This window comes from Carcharodon carcharias, chromosome 19 (genome assembly GCF_017639515.1).
Source record: "Carcharodon carcharias isolate sCarCar2 chromosome 19, sCarCar2.pri, whole genome shotgun sequence".
NCBI lineage: Eukaryota > Metazoa > Chordata > Chondrichthyes > Lamniformes > Lamnidae > Carcharodon > Carcharodon carcharias.
In genome coordinates, this window is record NC_054485.1 from 94849013 (window position 1) to 94872482 (window position 23470).

The following is a 23470-nucleotide window of genomic DNA, read 5'->3' on the forward strand; positions in this document are numbered from 1 at the left end:
CCTCCAACCTGCCCGCTTACTCAAAGTGTCTGGACCTTTAGCCTTAACTGCTTACAGCAGCTAGTGCCATTAAAAAAAGAGGAGGCATGTTTTCTTTTCCCTCAGCTCCCTTGCACTCAACGGAAGGCCATAGGAACCCGCTGCACTGTAGCTTTCTCACTCAGCCCATGTCGGAATGGTTGGGTGGGAAAGGTGCGGCTTCATTTCAGTGTATACGGGGATGAAGCGGCAATCTGACTGGGATTGCCATTCCACGGAATACAGTCATAGAATTTTACAGCACGGAAAAAGAGGCCCTTCAGCCCATCGTGCTCATGCTGGTCATCAAGACCCTGCCTACTCAAATCACATTTTCCAGGCCCACAGCCTTGCAGGCGATGGAGTTTCAAGTGTTCATCTAAATACTTCTTAAATGGAATCTATGGCCCCCAAAGAATGTTAATGAGTCCCAGTCAGGAGGCCAGTCCCCATCTGGTGGCTGCCTTCTTCAGATGGAAGATGAACTAGGGAAGATGGAGGAAAACTGGGAGAAGGAGTTTCCTAACAGCTTTGCTAGAGAATGTTACTAAAACAAGTTACTGAGATCAACACACTTTGTGCCAATCATCTGTTCATCTTCTGGGATCAATAAAACATTCTCCTCTGGTACGAGTTATGTATTCTTTTTGTCTATTAAGATATGATGCATTTGCTGAACTGTTACTTCATAAGATCCCTTAAAATTACTTATGAGTACTCGACTTATGTATCTGTGGCTCCCGAACCAGAAATCTTACAATGTTAAGCAGTGGTAGCAACATGCAATAGGCAGAACTAAACAACCCCAAAACCAGCGGATCAAAACAAAGCCTGCAGTCCTGCCACATCCAGTTGTGAATGATGAACAATGAAACAACTAATCAAAGGAGGAGGCTCTACATGCAACAGGACAGCATTCAAGCTTGGGCTGATATGCAGCCGGTAATGACCAAGGGAATCAAACCTTCGTCCCTTGGCACTGAGCAGCATTTCCACCAGTGAATCCCCACCTGGGAAACCAACATCCTAGGGGTTACCATTCACCAGAAACTAAACTGGACTAGCCATAAAAATACTGTGGCTACAAGAGCAGGTTAGAGGCTGGGAATTCTGTGGCAAGTAACTCACCTCCTGACTCCCTAAAGCCTGTCCACCATCTGCAAGACTCAAGTCAGGATACACACAAATGTACTGCAGTAACTGGCCAAGCCTCCTTCTACAGGGCCTTCTAAACCCAATACCTCAACTGCCCAGTAGCAAAAGGGTAGCAAACGCATGGGAACACCACATGCAAGCCACACACCATCCTGATCTTAAAGGTTTCAATCAAGTTGCCTCTTGCTCTTCTACATCCCAGTGGATACAAACTGAACTTGTCCAACCCTTTCCTCACAGGTCAACCTGCCCATTCCTAGTATTAGTCTAGTGAACCTTCTCTGAACTGCCTCTAATGCATTTACATCCTGCCTTAAATGAGACCAGAACTGTGAACAGTACTCCAGGTGTGCTCTCACCAGTGCCCTGTACAAGTGAAGCATAACCTCCCTACTTTTGTATTCAATTCCACTGGCAATAAGCAGTAACATTCTATTAGCTTTCCTAGTTACTTGCTAAGAGAATGTGATTGTTTATTGTCGCAACTGCACAAAGCTGACTGTTGTGCGCCACCTTTAAACGAACGTGAACTGGTTGCAATGAGGTTCCTGTGCGCCGCTGGTTTCCTGTGCACTGCTGACTTCGTCTTGAAGGCCGCACTTAATTTTGTTTTAAGGTCATAAGTATTCATGGTCTGCAAATGTAGTACAAGTCGGAACCCATGCCAGGGCTGCATGAGGCTTGATCTGCCACTGCCATGCCGACAAGATTTTTTATTCCGAATCTGCTGTTGTGATTGACATTTTGCCCACTGCCTGATTAACTCAGTGCACCCACCACATTTCCCCTCCCAGAGTCTTCATTAAATCCCACCCAACGATTTGCTCTGCTAAAGACCACCTACTCCAGGTATTGGGTGCACAAACTACAAATTCAAGCTAGCAGTGTAAGGTTATCTGTGCAGAGCGCTTTGCCTCTCTTGAACCCCTGCATGTTCTGCAATTTACTTGCTCTTTAAAAAAAATAGCTGGAACTATTTCCATATTCACAGACTCACACAATGCAGAAGAGGCCCTTCGGCCCATCGAGTCTGCACCGACACAATCTCATCACTTTGTTTTAAACAAACCGCTCTACCACTTTAGAAGGTCTTGCCCAGTCTAAATACTCACTAATGGGTGTTAAGTTGTGTCACAATAACTCCAACCCCACCATGACATAAATAAAGAGACCAAACTCTTAAGAATCAAGATCTCTGATGCAAAAGGCACAAGTTGCTTTTCTCGCCCCTGTCCCCCATCAAACATCAATCAATATAGATTGACAGATGGTTTAAACATTATTCGTAACCTTTTCAATCTTTAGCAGGGTATATTCATAGACTATTTAATCTTTAGCAGGGTATATTCATGGCCTATTTAATCTTTAGCAGAGTATATGAAGCTAAAAACTTAGTCCCATAGTTTTCCCCCAAGAAGATAAAGGCAGAACCAGAGTGTGGTTTGAAACATTAACTGGGTCGCTCTCTCCCAAGATGCTGCCAGGCATGCTGAGTATTTCCAGCATTATGTTTTTATGATGCTTTTCAGCACCCGCAGTATTTTGCCTTTGTTTTAGTAGATAAATGGAAGTTCTTTCTTTGCTAATACACCACCCCCTCTGCCCAAAAAAACCCTCATCCACCCTCCCCACCTCCCGCCCAACCCACACCTCCCCCTCTCCCCACACCCCCTCCGCCCCCTCCCCCCCTCCACCCTCATCCCCTCCTCATCTCTTCCCCCTCTGCCTCATCCCCACCTCGTCCTCCGTCACCCTCCCTCTCACCCACCTCCTCCCTCACCCACTCCTCCTCCCTACCTCCCAACTCTTCCCCTCCTCCACCCTCCCACTCCCACTCAACACCTCCCCTCCCTCCACACCTCCCCCCTCCTCCCCACCCACCCTACCCACACCCACCCTCCCCACTCCCGCTCCATCCTCCCATGCCCCCTCCCCCCATTACCCCTCCCCTCCCCCCACCCCCTCCCCCATCCCCCTTCCCCGTCCATCCCATCCCCGCCCACTCCCACTCCCCCGACCCTCCATCTCCTCCCTCTCCCCCTCCTCCCTCTCTCTCACTCGTCTCCCCTCTACACCCTCCCTCCCTCTACTCCCCACCCTCCTTCTCCCCCCCACCCTCCCACTCCCCCCTCTCCATCCCCACCCTCCCCTCCACCCTCTCCCATCTCCCCCTCTCCCCTCCCTCTCCCACCCTACCCCTCCCCCCAAGCCTCCCTCTCCCCCCAAGCCTCCCTCTCCCCCCTCCCACCAAGCCTCCCACTCCCCCCTCCCCCCCAAGCCTCCCACTCCCCCCTCCCCCCAAAGCCTCCCACTCCCCCCTCCCCCCCAAAGCCTCCCACTCCCCCCTCCCCCAACCCTCGCTCTCCCCATCCCCCTCCCCCCCCTCCCACTCCCCCCAACCCTCGCTCTCCCCCTCCCCCCCACCCTCCCACTCCCCCCAACCCTCGCTCTCCCCATCCCCCTCCCCCCAACCCTCGCTCTCCCCATCCCCCTCCCCCCAACCCTCCCACTCCCCCCAACCCCCTCCCCCCAACCCTCCCACTCCCCCCAACCCTCGCTCTCCCCCCAACCCTCGCTCTCCCCATCCCCCTCCCCCCCACCCTCCCACTCCCCCCCACCCTCGCTCTCCCCATCCCCCTCCCCCCCACCCTCCCACTCCCCCCCACCCTCCCACTCCCCCCACCCTCGCTCTCCCCATCCCCCTCCCCCCCACCCACCCACTTCCCCCACCCTCGCTCTCCCCATCCCCCTCCCCCCCACCCACCCACTCCCCCCACCCTCGCTCTCCCCATCCCCCTCCCCCCCACCCTCGCTCTCCCCATCCCCCTCCCCCCCACCCACTCCTCCCTCCCACCCTCCTCCCACTCCGCATCCCAACCTCCTCCCTCACACCCCCCCACCACCCCCACCCCCCCCTCCTCCTCCCTGGTGCCTGACTGAACCACAAGACTTCCATCCTAAGGAAGCAAAATGTCCTGTATTAATGTTAGTGCTTTGTTTCGCTCTCTGTTGCTGTTTGTACCAATAACTGCATTTCAGTACTTGGTGGGACAGGAAAATGGGTTTGATTACAGCTTTCATGTGTAAACAAGAGGCCAAAAATTGGGGCCTTCAGTGGTATTAAGATTAGCCATTGTTGGCCAAAGAGGATAGCTGTAAGAGCAGTGACACAACAGTTGAGAACACTTATAGCAGGCGAACTGCTTTTGGTGCGGTTGCCTCTTACCAGCAGTGGGTGGGAAACTGCACCTGGTTATAACAACAGTAACAATGGCTGGAGATGCACCAAGTACATTTCATGTTCTGGGAAGCAGATGCACTGTGAAAGTGAGCTGATACCACAAAGGGTTACATTTCACACTATCCCTGTGAAAAGCTGCTGAAGCTGGCAGTCAATTGAAAACTTCAAAAGGAGAATAATAGATTGATGTTAGGCAGGGGTATGATCTGTTACAGAACCGAGACAGGTAAATGGTTCAAACACAGGCCAACCGTGATGTAATTCAATGGAAGAATGGGCTGGAGGGGCTGAATGACCTTGTGTTCCTATGCTCTTTTCTTCCGAGTTTCAAATAGTTTTACAAGCAAATGTATGTCATTCAGAACTCTTTATGGGCCAGCTGGTTTGAGGCTCATGATCCAGGTGTGTGATCTGATGCACTGTGTCAGGATTGTCCAGCCCGTGGACCAGATACGGCCCGTGAAGCCCCTCTATTGTGGCCTTCCGGAGCCACTGTTCAAAATGATGGTCAAATGGGTAAGTGGACTGGAAGATTGTGCAAAGAGCTGTTCCTCCAATCACAGGCCGTTCCTCTCCCACAGCAGTAAACGTGGGAAAGAAACGGTGTCTGATTGGAGGAGCATCAAACACCAGCGATAGTGAATGTGCTGGGAGAAGGGAGGTTTTCAGGGCTCGGGGTAGAAACCATGTGACAGAACGGACAATTTTATTGTGGGATGGGGGTGAGGAAAGAGAATCCTCATCCATACAATTGAAGGGACAGGAAAGAAGGAATCACTCAATTGCTGTTAAACATTGGTTTCACTCATAATCACTACAGTCAGACCACCATGGCAACTAATACATCCAAACAACATTAAATATACACTTTGTTCAAACAGCGTGCATTGGAATATCTGTAGGTACTTACCATACACTGTAAGAGTTAGAATTCTAGTCCTGGTCGGGTCCAAGTCCGCAGTCATTTTGTATTTGCCAGTATCCTCTTTGTGTAAATCTTTCAGCAATAAGAATCCATTTGATTTTCTAAATTCAATTCGATTCTTGTACTGATCATATATTTGTTCATAGTCCACACCGTAATCTAAAATGGGAAGAGTCCTGCTTGGATTAGAGAATTCCCAATGGAGATTATGGAATTCTCTATCAGTTCCAGGGAATAGAACGGAGGAACCTGTAGCAGCCACCATGTCTTTCGTCACCTGTGCTAAAATATAAATGAGTAAATCAGAACAGTTTGTAAAATACTACCAGAGAGATTTAATCATCACACAAACAGGAAGGAGGAGAACAAAACAAAAACAGAAATACCTGGAAAAACTCAGCAGGTCTGGCAACATCAGCGGAGAAGAGCAAAGCTGACATTTTGAGTCCTCATGACCCTTCAACAGAACAGTTCTGTTAAAAGGTCATGAGGACTCAAAACATCAGCTTTGCTCTTCTCCGCCGATGTTGCCAGACCTGCTGAGTTTTTCCAGATATTTCTGTTTTTGTTTTGGATTTCCAGCATCCGCAGTTTTTTGTTTTTATTTTTTGTTTTTATCAGGAAGGAGGAGATGTGGTCAATGAATTCAACTTCTCCCCTTAGCAACAGACACTAACATTCTCCTCCCCTTCCCCATCTCACTGTCACTATTTAAACTGTGCCAGTCTCCTTGAGAGATTTTAGTTATTCTCCAACTGTTGCCCAGTCCATGTAGACCCAATTTAAAGTTAAAATGATATACCTTTAGGTAATACCAGTGGAAACACAGGGCTTCCAAAGGGGAAGAGCACCATCAGGATCCAGAGTTGTACGACTGAGTATCCAAAATACAAACAGCAAACTAATTTAAAGGATGTCGATCAGCTCACGAAGGAGACGGTTTGCACTGTAGAGGCTGGGTGTGGAGATGCAGTGTGAAACGTCTTTAAGGTAAGGAGCCTAGTTTCATTTAAATGTACAATGCAAAAGGAAGCCATTCAGCCCATTGCGCCTGTGCTCTCTCTTTGAGCCATCCAAAGTAGCCCCATTCAATTCCATGAACTGCCCCACAACCCTATATATATTTCCTTTCAAAGTATATATGCAATCCCCTTATGAAAGTTACTACCAAGTCTGCTGCCACCACCCTTAGCGTTCCAGATCACCATAAGACATAGGAGCAGAAATGAGGCCATTCATCCCATCAAGTCTGCTCCGCCATTCAATCATGGCTGATAAGTTTCTTAACCCCATTCTCCCGCCTTCTCCCCATAACCTTTGATCTCCTTACCAATCAAGAACCTATGTATCTCGGTCTTAAATACACTCAATGATCTGGCCTCCACAGCCTTCTGTGGCAATGAATTCCAGAGACTCACCACTCTCTGGCTAAAGAAGTTTCTCCTCATCTCTGTTCTAAAAGGTTATCCCTATATTCTGAGGCTGGGCCCTCAGGTCCTAGTCTCTCCTACTAATGGAAACATCTTCCCCACGTCCACTCTATCCAGGTCTTTCAGTATTCTGTAAGTTTCAATCAGATCCCCCCTCATCCTTCTAAACTGCATCGAGTATAGACCCAGAGTCCTCAAACGTTCCTCAGACGTTAAGCCTTTCATTCCTGGGATCGTTCTCGTGAACCTCCTCTGGACCTTCTCCAGGGCCAGCACATCCTTCCTGAGATACAGGGCCCAAAATTGATCACAATATTCTAAATGTGGCCTGACCAGAGCCTTATAAAGCCTCAGCAGCTCATCCCTGCTTTTATATTCTAGTCCTCTCAAAATAAATACCAACATTGCATTTGCCTTCCTAACTACCGACTCAACCTGCAAGTTAACCTTAAGAGAATCCTGGACGAGGACTCCCAAATCCCTTTGCACTCCAGATTTCTGAATTCTCTCCCCATTTAGAAAATAGTCTATGCCTCTATTCTTCTGACCAAAGTGCATGACCTCACACTTCCCACATTGTATTCCATCTGCCACTTCTTTGCCCATTCTCCTAACCTGTCCAAATCCTTCTGCAGCCTCCCCACCTCCTCAATACTACCTGTCTCTCCACCTATCTTTGTATCATCTGAAAACTTAGCCAAGATGACCTCAGTTCCTTCATCTAGTTCATTAATGTGTAAAGAGAAAAGTTGTGGTCCCAACACTGACCCCTGCAGAACACCACTGGTCATCGGCCACCATCCTGAGAAGGACCCCCTTATCCCCACTCTCTGCCTCCTGCCAGACAGCCAATCTTCTATCCATGCTAGTACCTTGCCTCTAACACCATGGGCTCTTATCTTACTGAGCAGCCTCCTGTGCGCCACCTTGTCAAAGGCCTTCTGGAAGTCCAAGTAGATAACATCCATTGGCTCTCCTTTGTCTAACTTACTTGTTACCTCCTCAAAGAATTCTAACAGATTTGTCAGGCATGACCTCCCCTTGATGAAACCATGCTGACTTTGCCCGATTTTACCATGCCCTTCCAAGTATTCTGAAATCACATCCTTAATAATGGACTCTAAAATCTTACCAACAACCGAGGTCAGGCTAATGAGCCTGTAATTTCCTGTCTATTGCCTCACCCCCTTCTTAAACAGGGGGGTTACATTAGCGATTTGCCAGTTCTCTGGGACCCTCCCTGACTCCTGTGATTCCTGAAAGATCACCACTAACACCTCCACTATATCCTCAGCTATCTCCTTCAGAACTCTGGGGTGTAACTGGGGCCCATGCAGGTACCTATAGCCACACCTTTTATTTGGAGGAAGTGAGAGGAGTCTCTTTCTGCCTGTCTCTTTATGGGGTATATGGAACATTCCTTGTTCCAGTCCTACTCCGGCCCCCTCCCACAACTCTTTCTCCGGTACATCAATGATTCCTTCGGTGCTGCTTCATGCTCTCATCTGGACCTGGAAAAATTTATTAATTTTGCTTCCAATTTCCACCCCTCCATCATTTTCACATGGTCCATCTCTGACACTTCCCTTCCCTTCCTTGACCTCTCTGTCTCAATTTCTGGTGATAAACTGTCCACCAATATTCATTACAAGCCTACCGACTCCCACAGCTACTACAGCTCCTCACACCTCACTTCCTGTAAGGACTCCATCCCATTCTCTCAGTTTCTTCGCCTCTGTCATATCTGTTCTGATGATGCCACTTTCAACCGAAAATGCAACACCTGCCCCTTTACTTCCCGTCCAAGGGCCCAAACACTCCTTTCAAGTGAAGCAGCATTTCACAGGCACTTCCCTCAATTTAGTCTATTGCATTCGCTGCTCCCAGTGCAGTTTCCTCTACACTGGAGAGACCAAACGCAGACTGGGTGACCGCTGTGCAGGACACCTTCGGTCTGTCCGCAAGCATGACCCAGACCTCCCTGTCACTTGCCATTTCAACACTCCACCCTGCTCTCATGCCCACTTGACTGTCCATGGCCTGCTGCATTGTTCCAGTGAAGCTCAACGCAAACTGGAGGAACAGCACCTCATCTTCCGACTAGGCACTTTACAGCCTTCCAGACTGAATATTGAGTTCAACAATTTTAGATCATGAACTCTCTCCTCCATCCCCACCCTCTTTCCGATCCCCCCCTTTTTTTCCAATAATTCATATAGATTTTTTTTTCCCACCTACTTCCCTTGTTTTTAAATGTATTTCCATCTATTGTTTAATCTCTACCTTTTAGCCTATTTCGATCCCTTACCCCACCTCACCCCCACCAGGGCTATCTGTACCTTTATTATCGCATTGCTTAGATAATATCAACACCTTCAACACCTCTTTGTCCTTTTGTGTATGACATCTTTTGGTTATCTCCACCTATCACTGGCCCTCTAACCAGCTCTACCTGCCCACCCCCACCCCCTTAAACCAGTTTATATTTCACCCCTTTTCTATTTTTCCTTAGTTCTGTTGAAGTCATACGGACTCGAAATGTTAACTGTGTTCCTCTCCGCAGATGCTGTCGGACCTGCCGAGTTTTTTCAAGTATTTTTGTTTTTGTGTTAGAAGTACAGTGTTGAGTCCCCAGCTCTAGGTAGTTGTTGTAACTGACTCTGAATACTGGGTTGACATCCAGCAGGATATACACTTCTGATAAGTCAGGGTGCTCTATATCCCCCTCCCCTCCTCATCCCCCTCCTCCCCATCCCCTTCCTCCCCTTTGTTTTATGAGTGAGTTTTAGTTGATAAATGCAAGCTCTTTCTTCACTATTAGCCATTTCTTTCTCCTCTCTGAACTAATTTGGGTTTTCTCCGGAGGTAAAGACACAAAATAAATGAGAGCCATGGCTGTTATGATAAATTAATAAAAGTTTTTTTTATACTGATTGTTTAATTCAGATTTGGAAGGTCAGTCTCCATGTGCCAGTTCGTGATGTGTTGTGGTGTAGAGGTTTAGGGAGGGAATTCAAGCGTTAAGGGTCTAAATACCTGAAAGCACGGTGAGCAATGGCAGGGTGAGTTGGTGGACTCACGGACCAAAGATAGGTTTATGGGAGGAAAGGGGGGGTGAAGCAGGAGAGCAGAAGGGGAATGAGGATATGGGAGAGGTCACATTGATTGTCAGGAAGTTACACACTGGAGGTTCCGCACTCCGTTCACAGTGAAACACTTAAACGTAGGAACAGGAGCACGAGTCCAGTTAGCCTATTTTAGCTCATTCATCCAAAAAATAAACTAAAACTTAAGAGGGTAATTTTAATCTAACTCAGTAGCAATTTGAGGGTATTTGGATCAAGGGTCCACTGGCTCCATCCGCAGCTCCCCCCTATTATGACACAGCCGATGATAAATGCTGAGCTGTTCAAATCCCATAGGGAAACTTGAAACATCTGTCATAATCAATTTTGCAATTTGTATATTAAGACACGGGGCGGGGGGGGGGTTCAGGGGAGCAAGAATTGGCGGAATCAGATTCTGCACACCAGTTTTCGCATTTCACAAGAGTTGCATGATTTTCACAGCCTATATATCTCAGTTCTTCCCTATCAAAGTGTTAAAATCCTGCAACTCGCTTCCAAATAGTACTGTGGGTGCACCTGCATCAAATGGACTGCAGTGGCTTAAAGAAACAGCTCATCACCACCTTCTCAAGGCAATCGGGGTGGGCTTGCGACGAGGAAAAATGATAGTGGCGCATTGATCCCCACTTTCTCCTGTTCCTCCAGACATTTGGCGACAGGACTTATTTTCTTGGAAATAACTGTGACTCAAAGCTCCTTATGCTTGAGCTGAATCAGATTTTGTGTGTTTTGATCATTAACCTCACTCTGTCCAAATGCTCCTTCCTGGGAAACACCCCACGGTCAATCCTGTCACTGGGATATGGGTGAGGGGAGGTGCAAAATCCAATTTAGGGCAGAATGTACACAAGTCACACGGTACCAAGCGGCTGCTTTGTTCTACACACAGTCCAACAGCCTTTCCAGTACAGACACAGGGAGTAGAGGGTGTCCCGGAGGGTAGGCAGTATAAAATGAGAATATCATCCAGACAAGCTAGTGAATCGGAAAATGAAGCCGATTCCATTTTGCTCAAGAAAAGTTTCACCTCCCACAGCCCCATCCTCAACACCTTGAAGACCCCAGACTCCTGCCTCTGTTACTGAGCGACTCCAATCGATGTTATAAACAAACACTGCAGAAACGAAGCCAATTCACCCAAATGGCGGATCACCAGCGGTTTGTTCCCTTGTAAGATCTTCTGTTTGACAACACAGCGAATTTTTATTTTCATTCCCCGCCCCAAATCTCCGTCACTGTCGATTTAAAGAGACTTTTAGAGACGGTTTTACCTGAAGCCGGGTCGGTGAGAAGCTGCAGAAGATGAAGAACAGGGAGGATAAGGATCGTCATCTGGCTGGAGATCTCGTCCCCTCGGCCATTAAATAACGGGAAGCAGAGGAATTAAGTAACCGGAAGAAAGAGAGAAGGAAAAGACTGAAGAGGAATTGCGGCTTTGGGAATGGGTGAGCTGGAGTCCGTTATATGGAAAGGGAAGGGTGTGGAAATGCAGGGTCAGGTGACAATTTTAAATTTGAGGTGCTGGTGATCCATGAGCTAATATAAGGACTGGGGAGATGGGTTCACTGCAATTGTGCGGGATAGGATATAAGCAACAGAGTTTAGGATGAGCTGAAGTCTATGGAGGCTGTTGCGTTACTCCAGGGCTGTCACTATGTTCCATTGTAAATATAAACAGAAAATGCTGGAAAAACTCAGCAAACCTAGCAGCATCCGTGGAGAGAGAGAAACAGAGTTAACATTTCAAGTCCGTATAACTTCTTCAGAGCTCTGAGGGTGGGAGTCACCAATTTACAAGAAGATTCAGTAGATTATTTATTTTAGCCAATACAGGAGCATGTTCTGGACACATCTTAGTCTGTTAGACTACACCCACAGCTAACTGGTGTTGAAAGTATCCAGCTCATGGTTCCTGTGTTTTAGAATATAACTTTTAGTTTTAGGAATTACATTTTAACTGTAGAAAATAGGATAAATGCAACAAAAGCAGCTTGGAGTCTATTACACCTAAAAGGTTGGGGCCATGTTGATTTAAGGGGCTAACAGCTAGAAAAGTAAAATCCTAAAATAGCAGATGGGTTTAGCTGGAGATATGATCTCTACACTGTTTGAGGAAAAATCTAGTCCAAAGAGATGTTTTGTTTTGGGAGTTTGCTTTTAAAGTAATTCAATTCTTTCAGTGAACCCATTTACTTCATGAGATTGCAGAAGGAATTCTAAATAAGGGATAATTAATCCCTAAAGGGCTGGCGGGGGCTGGGTGCACTGTCAACTTACTGAAGCTAGCAATCTGCCAGAGATTTGGAGTTGTGCTGGTAATTAGAGGTGGGAGAGCAACCCTTCTGAATCCCATGGAATGCAGTCTCAGGAGAAAAAATTACACCACTGGCAGGTGAGCAGTCATTCAGGCAGTTCGTGTTGGAGCAGCTCATGAGAGAATTCAGAGGCTAGCTCTTCCAAAGTGAAGGGTCGATATTCCTCATGAGGGAGACAGAGTGTTAATAAGATTTTGTGGCTCACAGTGGTCACTGAGGACTGGGTGGATTGTGCCAAACCTGTGGAAACTGCCTCAGTTGTATCTGCCATGTAATGGGAAGTGAGGTATGTTTGACCACTGTTTGTCTGTTAATTTATATTTATCTTATGTTAATTCTGAATGTTAAGGGTATAAGATAGATTTGGAGATTGTTTTACTTTTCTGACTTCGTATCGTAAAGTTTCTTTTGTTTGTTTTAAACTGTGGAATCTTGTAGCTTTATTCTCCTTGTGGGTAACTGGGATTTCAAACCTGGTCTTCTTTGAACAAAAAGTTCCTGGTCCCTAACTGGATCATAACATTGTGAGGTGGTGGCATGGTGGTATTGTCACTGGACTGGTAATCCAGAGTTCCAGGGTAATTCTCTTGGAATTGGGGTTCGAATCCCTCCAGTGTAAATGGTGAGATATGAATTCAATAAAAAAACCTGCAATTAAAAGCCTAAAGATGACCATAAGTCCATTGTCGATTGTTGTAAAAAACCCATTTGGTTCACTAATTCCCGTTTAGGGAAGAAATCTGCCATCCTTACCTGGCTTGGTCTACTCCAGACCCACAGAAATGTGGCTGACTATTAAATGCCCTTTGAACAAGGGCAATTAGGAATGGGCAAGAAATGCTAGCCTAGCCAGTGACACCCACATCCCATGAATGAATTTTTAAAAATGACAATATGACACCTTCCTTCAGGGGCTGATCACTTACGTTATCTTAAACTGATCCCATACAAAGACCTATCAGGGAATTATTGGTATAGTCACATCTGGAGGTTGGGGATGGACTCAAGATTGACAAAAGGAGAGAGAATGAAGGGGCGCTTAGTCCCTGATCAGCATCCAAAATGTCCAAACAATTGTACACAGTGGGAATTCAGGTAATGTAGAAAAAATAGAGCTTAGTTATATGCAATGGAGAGTGAGTAGTCTATATAAGTTTTTAACCACTTATAAAAACATGGTTTCATGACCTCACATTAAAGACAGCTGATCCTTTAATAAGCTCTTTGAGCTGTCAATCAAACTGAACTGGATAATATCAGAACTTGGACTGGTCTCTCTATGGGACAGGCAGTGAAAGCAGGGGAGAACAGAAATCAGTGGAGAGAGATTGTTCATAGTGTGGCCAACCATCAGAACAATGACAGATGAAAGATAAGACAAGTAGATATTCAGCAGATCTGGCAGCATATATGGAGAGGGAAATAGTTAACATTTCAGGCAAATGACCTGTCTTTGGATCCCCCTTTCTTATCATGACTCCTCTAAGGTAGACTAGCACAACACTTCAAATTTTAGGTGAAATCCTGAGAATTTCTAGCATCAGTGTTGCTAGGGTGTTGGGGAAAATTTGACTAAGTGCCCCAGAAAATCTCCCTATGTGTGTTAAGATGTCTCTTCACAGCTCCACAGCAAGTGGACATGAAATAGCATATATCCCTTTAAGTGTTGTTTGTAATCCATATCAACTGCATCATTCCCAAACAGCTCATTGCTGTTAAGAAACTGTGAGAGGACAAACTCCTCCCACCAAAGTGCTCAGCAACCTCTTGAAAGAGAGCTAACAGATATTTTAAGCTGCAATCTGCTGCTTAATGATCCTCTGGCAGCCGGTCCAAGCACAAACTTCAACTCCTTTAGCAAAATGGATCCAGTGCTAAACATAGACTGAGCCAATATTTCAGCACAACAGTCTCTCTTTGCCATCTTGGAGGGTTGTTAGCTCCTGAACACACTGACAAAAATCACCCCTGTAGGCTTTTAAAATGCAGACTTTTCATCAGAGGATTGGGGATTGTAACAGGGTATGTGGAACAGTATGTGGAGAGTATGGGGTATGTGGAACATTCCTTTTTCCAGTCCTACATCGGCCCCATCCCACAACTCTTTCTCCGGTACATCGATGACTGCTTCAGTTTACTACATACACTCTAGTTTTATTATGCTGCAAACTTTTAAAAGTTGTGTCTGCAACTTGGCCAAACCTGGGTGATCCCATGATGCACTATGATTCACCACCTTATACAGTAATAAATACCCATAGAATTATGATCCACACAAATTGTAATAATACACACCAATACTGTAATAATACACTCAAATACAAGTAGTCCATCTTATATTGTAATAACCCATCCCAATACAACAATGATACAGCAACCAAACACAATGAACAAAAAGAAACAAAACAATGCTTGGGACAGTCTGCTGTCGGCTACAAGCTGTCGCCTTTGGGGCCAGAAGCTGAAATATATAATGCAGCCAGTAAATTTCTGCAGTTGTAAGCAGTTTAGAAAGAAAAGTAACATGAAAAGCCAGTAGATCAGACCACCAAAGAAACAAAGCAAGTAATTTATTGCTTTCTTCACCAATGTAACCCCCCTGTTTAAGAAGGGAGTGAGGCAAAAGATGGGAAATTTCAGGCCGATTAGCCTGACCTCAGTCATTGGTAAGATTTTAGAGTCCATTATTAAGGATGAGATTTCAGAATACTTGGAAGTGCATGGTAAAATCGCGCAAAGTCAGCAGGGTTTCATCAAGGGGAGGTCATGCCTGACAAATCTGTTAGAATTCTTTGAGGAGCTAACGAGTAAGTTAGACAAAGGAAAGCCAATGGATTTTATCTACTTGGACTTCCAGAAGGCCTTTGACAAGGTGCCGCACAGGAGGCTGCTCGGTAAGATAAGAGCCCATGGTGTTAGAGGCAAGGTACTAGCATGGATAGAAGATTGGCTGTCTGGCAGGAGGCAGAGAGTGGGGATAAAGGGGGTCCTTCTCAGGATGGCGGCCAGTGACTAGTGGAGCTCCGCAGGGGTCAGTGTTGGGACCACAACTTTTCACTTTATACATTAATGATCTAGATGAAGGAACTGAGGGCATCCTGGCTAAGTTTGCAGATGATACAAAGATAGGTGGAGGGACAGATAGTATTGAGGAGGTGGGGAGGCTACAGAAGGATTTGGACAGGTTAGGAGAATGGGCAAAGAAATGGCAGATGGAATACAACGTGGAGAATTGTGAGGTCATGCACTTTGGTCAGAAGAATAGAGGCATGGACTATTTTCTAAATGGGGAGAGAATTCAAAAATTTGGGATCAAAGGGACTTGGGAGTCCTTGTCCAGGATTCTCTTAAGGTTAACTTGCAGGTTGAGTCAGTATTTAGGAAGGCAAATGCAACGTTGGCATTTATTTCGAGAGGACTAGAATATAAAAGCAGGGATGTGCTGCTGAGGTTTTATAAGGCTCTGGTCAGGCCACATTTAGAATATTATGAGCAATTTTGGGCCCCGTATCTCAGGAAGGATGTTCTGGCCCTGGAGAGTGTCCAGAGGAGGTTCATGAGAATGATCCCAGGAATGAAAAGCTTAACATCTGAGGAACGTTTGAGGACTCTGGGTCTATACTCGATGGAGTTTAGAAGGATGAGGGGGGATCTGATTGAAACTTACAGAATACTGAAAGACCTGGATAGAGTGGACGAGGGGAAGATGTTTCCATTAGTAGGAGAGACTAGGACCCGAGGGCCCAGCCTCAGAGTAAAGGGAAGACCTTTTAGAACAGAGATGAGGAGAAACTTCTTTAGCCAGAGAGTGGTGAATCTATGGAATTCATTGCCACAGAAGGCTGTGGAGGCCAGGCCATTGAGTGTATATAAGACCAAGATAGATAGGCTCTTGATTGGTAAGGGGATCAAAGATTACGGGGACAAGGCGGGAGAATGGGGTTAAGAAACTTATCAGCCATGATTGAATGGCGGAGCAGACTTGATGGGCTTATTGGCCTAATTTCTGCTCCTATGTCTTATGGTCACTCCAAAGAGGGAAGTGATATTTAATGCAGCAAGTGAAATTTGAGACATATTCAAGCAATAGATTTCTTGGCCCAATCCGCAGCAAACACTATTTTTGCTTCGCTAACAACTGAGTGAAACATACAGTACTTAAGTGCCTTAGTCAGTGCATCCATTTTGTGGGCCATCAGCTGCATTTCGTCTTGTATTTCACAGTTTAATCGGTAGGGTTTTTTCAATGTCAAATTGTTGGCTCATTAAATATAAATGGAAAAATGCAAATCAAATGCAAAAACATTATTATTAACAACTGGGTGAAAGTCATCTTTTATTCACACAATCAGACTTTCCCTTTGCAAGCCACAATTACACAGAAGACATTGATGTTCCATTTAAAAATAGCTCAATGCAGCTCACAGGACATTATTGTGCAAAATATGACATCAAATCACTTAAAGAACTATTGGGAAAAATTTGACCAAATGTTTGCACATTTTAAGGAGAATCTAAAAGGGTGAGGATGAGGCAGAGACATTCCTTTTGGGAAGGAATTCCAGAGCTGCAGGAGGAGACAACTGAAGGTGTGGCTGCCCATGGTGAAGCAAAAGACAGTGGGATGTACAAGGCAACGAGGAAAAATTGGCAAGAAAAATACGGGAAAATACCGGAAAAGCATAGGAACATATCTGCTTCACCTTACTCAGTTTGACTGTCGTGATCCAACAGAGGGCGCTGGTGAGAAGTGACTGAAGCATTCTGGGAGAAGTCGCAGCAGACACCGCGACTCAGGAGGGAATCGAGGAGGACCTACTGTCAAAGAATGGAATAGCCCCAAACATTACATTGCTGTAGTATTTCCATCCCTCCATCCTCCTCAAACCTAAAAAAAAGAGAGAAAGAGGCAGTGCCTTCAGGAGTGCACCAGACCTGTGAGGGGCACTCTTCTGAAAGTGGATTTTAAAGAAAAAACAGCTGATTGGTGAGTAAATCCTGGGAGCAGACTCAGAAGGAGGAGCACCGGAGCGGTGAGTATAAATCTAGCTTACCTCGGGGATTCACAGCCTTGTCTCCAGGGAGCAGACTTGGAGGGAGGAGCACCGGAGCGGTGACCTCGGGGCACAGAGTGACTGAAGCCAAAACTGAAAAAGTGACATCACAGGAAAGCTGTGACCTAATTGGTTGACAGAAAATCTGCACCAAATTTAAAAAAAAGTACTGCAAAGCTAATTAATAAATTAATTAACTAAGTCAAGATGGCTGGGCAGGTGATGTGCTGTAGCTGTATGATGTGGGAGCTGGCAGATCCCATTGCGACTGCAGTGACCACATCTGCAGCAAGTGTTGGTTGCTGGAGGAGCTCCGGCTCAGAATTGATGAGCTGGAGTCTGAGCTCCGGACACTGCGGCACATCCGGGAGGGGGAGAGTTACCTGGACGCTTTGTTTCAAAAGACGGTCACACCTGGTAGATTAAGTACCTCAAGTCCGGTCTGTGGTCAGGGTCAGCAGAGTGTGACTGCAAGTGAGGCAGGTAGAGGGATACTGTGTTCAGGAACAGAGGAGCCTCAGCTCTTGACCTTGTCCAACAGGTACGAGGTCAAATCCACTCTGGAATTGGTGATCTACCCAGACCAGACCTGCACTGTGCCGAGCAGGAAGATCTCTGACAGCCTCACGCTACTCAGGGATACGATTGCCTATGTACAGGACAGGGGTGTGGATACCTGCCTCATCAGCCCGGATCAGGAGAAGGCCTTTGACGGAATATCACACACCTACATGGTGGATGTGCTCTCCAAAATCGGGTTTGGGGAGGGAATCTGCAACTGGATTCAACTGCTCTACACTAACATCAGTAGCGCAGTCTCAAATCAACGGGTGGGAATCACAAAGATTTCCAATTAAATTTGGAGTCAGGCAGGGCTGCCCTCTCTCCCCTGTTCTGTTTGTGTGTTGCATAGAACCCTTTACTGAGTCCATCAGGAAGGATCCGGGCATAAAAGGAGTGACGATCCCAGGCAGTGGAGGCACTCAGATCAAAGCCTCCCTGTACATGGATGATGTCACCGTTTTCTGCTCGGATCCGCTGTTGGTGCACAGACTGATCCACATCTGCGACCAGTTCGAACTGGCCTTGGGAGCCAAGGTAAATCGTGGGAAGAGCAAGGCCATGTTCTTTGGGAACTGGGCTAACCAATCCTTTGTCCCCTTCACTGTCAGGGCTGACAGCCTGAAGTTGCTGGGGATATGGTTCGGAGGGACCAGGGCACGCGTTAGAAACTGGAAGGAGCGAGTGTCTATGGTGAAAAGGAAACTGGGCATGTGGGAGCGACGCTCCCTCTCCATTGCGGGTAAGAACCTGGTCATCAGGTGTGAGGCACTCTCGCTGTTGCTGTACGTGGCGCAGGTCTGGCCCATTCCACACTCCTGTGTGGTGGCGATCACCCGAGCCAACTTTCGCTTTATCTGGAGGTTGAAAATGGATCGTGTCCTCAGGGACGTGATGTACAAGCCTCTAGATAAGAGGGGAAAAAACGTGCCCAACATCGCCCTCATCCTGAGGGCCACCTTTGTGTGTGGCTGCATCAAGCGGTGCGTAGACCCTCAGTACGCAAACACCAAGTGTCACTACATGCTGAGGTTCTACCTGTCCCCGGTATTGCGAAGGATGGGTCTGGCCACGCTGCCGCGGAACGCTACAAGTAGTTGGACCGTGCTGTACCACCTGTCCCTCGTGGAAAAATTTATGCAGAGAAACACCTTTGATCACAAGTCCATCAGGCAGTGGTCGGCACGTAATGTTTCAGAGGCCCTGCGGGAAAAGGAGAGGGTGGATCCTGTGGGATGGTTCCCCTTGCAGACTGTCAAAGTCATTTGGCAGAATGCCTCATCGCCAGAACTTTCCAACAAGCACCAAGACGTAGCTTGGCTGTTGGTGAGAAAGGCCCTCCCCGTCAGATCCTTCCTACATGCCAGGAGTCTCACCCCCCTCTGCACATTGCCCTCGAGGTGGCTGTGATGGGGAAGAGACCATTGCTCACCTCCTTGTAGATTGTGCCTTTGCAAAGAAGGTCTGGAGAGAGATGCAGTGGTTTCTGTTGAGGTTCATCCCGAGCAGTTCTGGTACACAGGGCTCTGTGCTCTACAGGCTGTTCCCAGGGACACACACCGAGACAAGCATCAACTGCAGCTGGAGGATCATCAACTTGGTGAAAGACGCTCTTTGTTGGTCTTCCAGTGTAAAGTGTTGTCCCTGACTGAGTGTTGCAGGCTGGCACATTCCTAAGTCCAGGACTACGTGCTGAGGGACGCACTAAAGCTTGGGGCAGCCGCCACAAAGGCGCAATGGGGAAAGGTCGCTGTCTAAGACCTTTCTGCCATAGTGCACCGAGGGACTGGGAACTGTTTAGAACCCCTCAGGCTGTACAACTCAAAATGATTGTCTGCAAATGATTGTAATATTCATTTATTGTATTGATGCATTTCATGATACACGTTGTAAAAGTTGAACCTGATTGTACTTTTGTGATGGTGATTTTGAAATGGTTTGGAATGTTGTTGAAGATATTTTATGAATAAAGTCTATTTTTGCAAAAAAAAAGTACTGTGTGGGTGAGGAACAGGGCTGTAGGGAGGATGAGCCAGCTGACCACAGCACCGTGGCACAGGACGCCATTCAAGAAGGGGAAGCAAAAAGACAAGTGGTAGTTGTAGGGGATTCTATAATTAGGGGAATTGATAGCATCCTTTGTAAACAGGATCGAGAGTCCCACATGGTATGTTGCCTGCCCTGTGCCAGGGTGAGGGAGATCTCTGACCGGCTTGAAAGAATAATGGAGAGGAAGGGGGAGGATCCAGTTGTTGTGATCTACATTGGGACAAATAACATAGGTAAGACTAGGAAAGAGGACCTGTTTGGGGATTATCAGGAACTAGGAACTAAATTAAAGAACAGTCCTCAAAGGTTATAATCTCTGGATTACTACCCGAGCCACATGCAAATTGGCATTGGGATGCGAGAATAAGGGAAGTAAACACATGGCTAAAGGAGTGATGTGGGAAAGAGGGGTTCCATTTCGTTGGCACTGGCATCAGTATTGGAACAGGAGGGATCTGTACCATTGGGACGGTCTCCATCTGAACCGATCTGGGACCAATGTTCTAGCGAAAAGGGTAAATAGGGTGGTCAACAGGACTTTGAACTTGAAAGTGGAGGGGGAGGGAAGGGTAAAACTCCAAGAAGTATGATTAATGGGAAACAAAGCAGCAGGTTAGTGTGTGGGGGTGTGGATTCAACTTCATGGAAAATTATGAAAAAACTGAAAAGAAAGGAGAGCCCAGGAGAGGTTATTAAATTCCCCAGAACACAAAATAAGACAGAGTGTTTGGAAAAGGCAAGGAATCTAACTTCAAGCACATCAGATAAAGGGACAACAATGAGAAAGGGAATGGGAAATAAAGGACTGAATGTTTTGTATCTGAATGCACGCAGTATACGAAATAAGGTAAATGAGCTTGCGGCGCAGATTGAAATTGGCAGGTATGATGTGGTGGGCATCACGGAGACATGGCTGCAAGGGGATCAGGACTGGGAGCTGAATATCCAAGGATATACATCCTATTGAAAAGATAGGCAGAGGGGGTGGGGTTGCTTTGTTAGTAAGAAATGAAATTAAATCGATAGCAAGAAACGACATAGAGTCAGATGATGTAGAACCTGCGTGGGTAGAGTTGAGGAATCGCAAAGGTTAAAAAAAAACATAATGTGAGTTATGTACAGGCCTCCGAACAGTAGTCAGGATGTGGGCACAAGATACGCCAAGAGATAGAAAAGGCATGAAAGAAAGGCAAGGTTATAGTGATCATGGGGATTTCAATATGCAGGTAGACTGGGAAAATCAGGTTGGTAGTGGATCCCAAGAAAAAGAATTTGTGGAATGTCTACGAGATGGCTTTTTGGAGCAGCTTGTGGTGGAGCCCACTAGGGAACAGGCAATTCTAGATTTACTGATGTGTAATGAGGCAGATTTGATAAGAGAGCTTAAGGTGAAGGAACCCTTGTGAGGAAGTGAACATAATATGATAGAATTTACCCTGCAATTTGAGAGGAAAAAGCTGGAATCAGATGTAACGGTATTACAGTTGAATAAAGGCAACTACAGAGGCATGAGGGAGGAGCTGGCCAGAATTGACTGGGAGATGAGCCTAGCAGGAAAGACAGTGGAACAGCAATGGCAGGAGTTTCTGGGAGTAATTTGGGAGACACAGCAAAAATTCATCCCTAGGAAGAAGAAGCATACTAAAGGGAGGACGAGGCAACCATGGCTGACAAGGCAAGTCAGGGATAGCATAAAAGCTGAAGAGAAAGCATACAATGTGGTGAAAGCAGTAGGAAACCAGGGGATTGGGAAGCCTACAAAGACCATCAGAGGACAACTAAAAAAGAAATAAGGAGGGAGAAGATTAAATATGAGGGTAAACTAGCCAGTAATATAAAAGAAGATGGCAAGAGTTTTTTTTAGATATATAAAGGCTAAGAGAGAGGCAAAAGTGGACATTGGGCCACTGGAAAATGATGCTGGAGAAGTAGTAGTGGGGAACAAAGAAGTGGCAGAGGAAATGAACAGGTACTTTGCATCAGTCTTCACAGTGGAAGACATAAGTGACATCTCCAAAGTTCAAGAGAGTCAGGGGGCAGAGGTGAGTATGGTGGCCATTACCAAGGAGAAGGTGCTAGGAAAACTGAAAGGTCTGAAGGTGGATAAATTGCCTGGACCAGATGGATTACATCCCAGAGTTCTGAAGGAGATCGCTGAAGAGATAGTGGAGGCGTTAGTGATGATCTTTCAGGAATCACTGGAGTCAGGGAGGGTCCCAGAGGACTGGAAAATCGCTAATGTAACCCCCCCGTTTAAGAAGGGAGTGAGGCAAAAGGCAGGAAATTACAGGCTGATTAAGCCTGACCTCAGTCTTTGGTAAGATTTTAGAGTCCATTATTAAGGATAAGATTTCAGAATACTTGGAAGTGCATGGTAAAATAGGGCAAAGTCAGCATGGTTTCATCAAGGGGAGGTCATGCCTGACAAATCTGTTAGAATTCTTTGAGGAGGTAACGAGTAGGTTAGGTAAAGGAGAGCCAATGGATGTTATCTACTTGGACTTCCAGAAGGCCTTTGACAAGGTGCCACACAGGAGGCTGCTCAGTAAGATAAGAGCCCATGGTGTTAGAGGCAAGGTACTAGCATGGATAGAAGATTGGCTGTCTGGCAGGAGGCAGAGACTAGGGATAAGGGGGTCCTTCTCAGGATGGCAGCTGGTGACTAGTGGATTCCGCAGGGGTCAGTGTTGGGACCACAACTTTTCACTTTATACATTAATGATCTAGATGAAGGAACTGAGGGCATCCTGGCTAAGTTTGCAGATGATACAAAGATAGGTGGAGGGACAGGTAGTACTGAGGAGGCAAGGAGGCTGCAGAAGAATTTGGACAGGTTAGGAGAATGGGCAAAGAAATGGCAGATGGAATACAAGGTGGGGAAGTGTGAGATCATGCACTTTGGTCAGAAGAATAGAGGCATGGACTATTTTCTAAATGGGGAGACAATTCAAAAATCTGGAGTGCAAAGGGACTTGGGAGTCCTAGTCCAGGATGCTCTTAATGTTAACTTGCAGGTTGAGTCAGTAGTTAGGAAGGTAAATGCAATGTTGGCATTTATTTCAAGAGGACTATAATATAAAAGCAGGGATGTGCTGCTGAGGCTTTATAAAGCTCTGGTCAGACCACATTTAGAATATTGTGAGCAATTGTGGGCCCTGTATCTCAGGAAGGATGTTCTGGCCCTGGAGAGGGTCCAGAGGAGGTTCACGCGAATGATCCCAGGAATGAAAGGCTTAACATCTGAGGAACGTTTGAGGACTCTGGGTCTATACTCGATGGAGGTTAGAAGGATGAGGGGGGATCTGATTGAAACTTTCAAAATACTGAAAGGCCTGGATAGAGTGGATGTGGGGAAGGTGTCTCCATTAGTAGGAGAGACTAGGACCCGAGGGCACAGCCTCAGAGTAAAGGGAAGACCTTTCAGAACAGAGATGAGGAGAAACTTCTTTAGCCAGAGAGTGGTGAATCTATGGAATTCATTGCCACAGAAGACTGTGGAGGCCAAGTCATTGAGTGTATTTAAGACTGAGATGGATAGGTTCTTGATTGGTAAAGGGATCAAAGGTTACGGGGACAAGGCGGGAGAATGGGGTT

General features: G+C 46.4%; 1 protein-coding gene across 6 annotated transcripts in view; it reads right to left on the reverse strand.

Annotated features, from left to right (window-relative positions):
* Nucleotides 1–11533, reverse strand: part of LOC121291068 (carcinoembryonic antigen-related cell adhesion molecule 1-like) — a 30695-nt gene extending 19162 nt beyond the window's left edge. For 2 of the 6 annotated variants that reach the window (XM_041212096.1, XM_041212098.1), the window contains exons 1-2: nt 11169–11528; nt 5325–5621 (exon numbers count right to left, since the gene is read on the reverse strand). In XM_041212096.1, the coding sequence (XP_041068030.1) occupies nt 5325–5621; nt 11169–11229 (358 nt within the window). In that variant the 5' untranslated portion in view covers nt 11230–11528. Of the gene's footprint in view, nt 1–5324; nt 5622–11168 lie in introns of all 6 variants that reach the window. The other 4 variants (XM_041212099.1, XM_041212093.1, XM_041212094.1 and 1 more) reach the window with 4 other exon arrangements.
* Nucleotides 11534–23470: the final 11937 nt, after the last annotated feature.